This window comes from Perca flavescens, chromosome 15 (assembly GCF_004354835.1).
Source record: "Perca flavescens isolate YP-PL-M2 chromosome 15, PFLA_1.0, whole genome shotgun sequence".
NCBI lineage: Eukaryota > Metazoa > Chordata > Actinopteri > Perciformes > Percidae > Perca > Perca flavescens.
The window spans coordinates 31,674,830-31,676,987 of NC_041345.1; the positions used below are offsets into that span (position 1 = coordinate 31,674,830).

Consider the following 2,158-nt stretch of genomic DNA (forward strand, 5'->3'; position numbering starts at 1 on the left):
GTCTGTGAAACTAACTCTGTGTCTCTCTCTCTGTGTGTGTGTGTGTGTGTGTGTGTGTGTGTGTGTAGAAACCCTGCTGGATGACTTCATGTTGACCCACCCCATCTTCCTGGCGGCCGACAGGTTCCAGCAGGTCCTGCTGCAGCAGTATCCTTCGCTCAGCGCTGCGTCGTGTGTGTGTGCATGACTGCGTGATAAACCTCCAAACACACACGCACGCATGTGTTTGCCCGCCGTCGGCGCTGTAGAGTCCCGGGGTAACTCTGGGACAGTGACAGCTTCATTCAGGTTAATGCTGTGTTTTTCCCCCTAACGTTATTAGGGGCTTTTTCCGCGGAGGAAAAACAAAACCGAAACCGTTTGCTGTTGTCTTCTTCGCCTTCGTTTTCTGTCACAAACACATTCCTGTAAACGTGACGGTGAGACGTTCAGGGACTCGGTAACTAACAGTGTTTTCCAGGTGTTTATTTTTTTTTTTATGTTGTTCATGGAGCGCAGGATTTTGGATGTTTGTGTCAGTTTTGACAAAATGTAAAACTTTGAGGACACCAAACACTTCATTTCCTGCATTTTAGTGAATTTATGGTGCAAATACATAGGCGTAATTTACGGGCTGGGGGAAATCAAAACTGGCCAGTGCGACACACCCATTCCCCCTCCCCCCTCAAGATACCTATTATAATTTCCTTTACATAAATTAAGACATTTGCACCCATTAAAAAAATGCACCAGGATGCAGAAAATGTGTGTGTGTGTGTGTGTGGTGTGTCTCTCAGTGTTTGATACGCTCAAAGTTTCAATTTTGCTCAAAAGCTGAGATCGCAAACCCGAAATTGAGAATTTACAAACGCTATAAGACAGCCTCCACAGGGCCGTACGTTAAGGCAGTGCTAAAAGAAATCTCGCAAAATCCCTCGAGATCAAACGTGACTTCAGAGTAAACAATCATTGCGGACGAAGAGGATGCAGTGGCGATAGTTTGTAGTTTGTTTTTAACCAAAAAAAACGTTATCAAAAGAAAAGGAGATGGTTAAAGAAAACAACGCGAGCATGGATTATACTGCTACATCATGATATGGAGGTGATTAGTTTTTTCTCATAGAAATGTCGTTACGTATTACACAGATTAATTACCGTTGAAATAAACGTTCATATTCGTTTCCATGTACTCTGGTGGACTGCAGTTGTGGATGTAGTTATTCCCATCGACTTTATTTATTTTACACAGGCTGCGTGCTCGTTTGTCCCCGGGGGACACAACACACGAGGAGAAATCGGGCCAAAAAAATCCAACATGTTGGATATCCCCGATTTGTGATGGGAGAGGTCCCGATGTCCTTCGGAGCAGACGAGAGCAGTCTTAACACACCACACACGGCAGGAATATCTGATCAGATTATTTTACCATAATCGGAGCATCCTTAGGATTGTCGGGAGGGGGTGAATCGGGGCTAAAATCGGCCTAATTATCCTGCCGTGTGAACCAGGCTTAACACTCACCCACACAGAGAGAGAGGGGGAGAGGAGGAGAGGGGAGAGGAGGAGAGAGGGGGGGGCAGAGAGAGAGGGGGGGAGAGACAGAGGGAGGGAGAGGGAGAGAGAAAGAGAGAGGGAGAGGGAGTGAGAGAGACAGATACAGAGAGAGGGAGGGAGTGAGCGAGACAAAGAGAGAGGGAGGGAGTCAGAGAGGGAGTGAGTGAGAAAGAGAGAGTGGTAGAGAGGGAGTGAGAGAGAGAGGGAGTGAGAGAGACAGATACAGAGAGAGGGAGGGAGTGAGCGAGACAAAGAGAGAGGGAGGGAGTCAGAGGGAGTGAGTGAGAAAGAGAGAGTGGTAGAGAGGGAGTGAGAGAGAGAGGGAGTGAGAGACAGAGAGAGAGAGGGAGTGAGTGAGACAGAGAGGAGTGAGTGAGAGAGAGAGAGAGGGAGTGAGTGAGACAGAGGGAGTGAGTGAGAGAGAGGGAGTGAGTGAGAGAAAGAGAGAGTGAGTGAGAGAGAGGGAGTGAGTGAGAGAGAGAGAGATGGAGGGAGAGAAAGAGAGCGGTAGTGAGTGAGAGAGACAGAGAGAGAGGGAGTGAGAGAGAGAGAGGGAGTGAGTGAGAGAGACACAGCGAGAGAGAGAGAGAGAGCCGGAGGGAGGAGAGGAAGTGGAGCAGAGAGG

At 48.3% G+C, this 2,158-nt stretch overlaps 1 protein-coding gene across 1 annotated transcript in view; it reads left to right on the forward strand.

The window, feature by feature from the left end:
- The first annotated feature begins 220 nt into the window (after positions 1-220).
- The window catches only part of rapgefl1 (Rap guanine nucleotide exchange factor (GEF)-like 1), an 18,569-nt gene continuing 16,631 nt past the window's right edge, over positions 221-2,158 (forward strand). The window contains exon 1 of the mRNA XM_028600479.1: positions 221-257. Within this exon, the coding sequence (XP_028456280.1) occupies positions 221-257 (37 nt within the window). The remainder of the gene's footprint in view (positions 258-2,158) is intronic.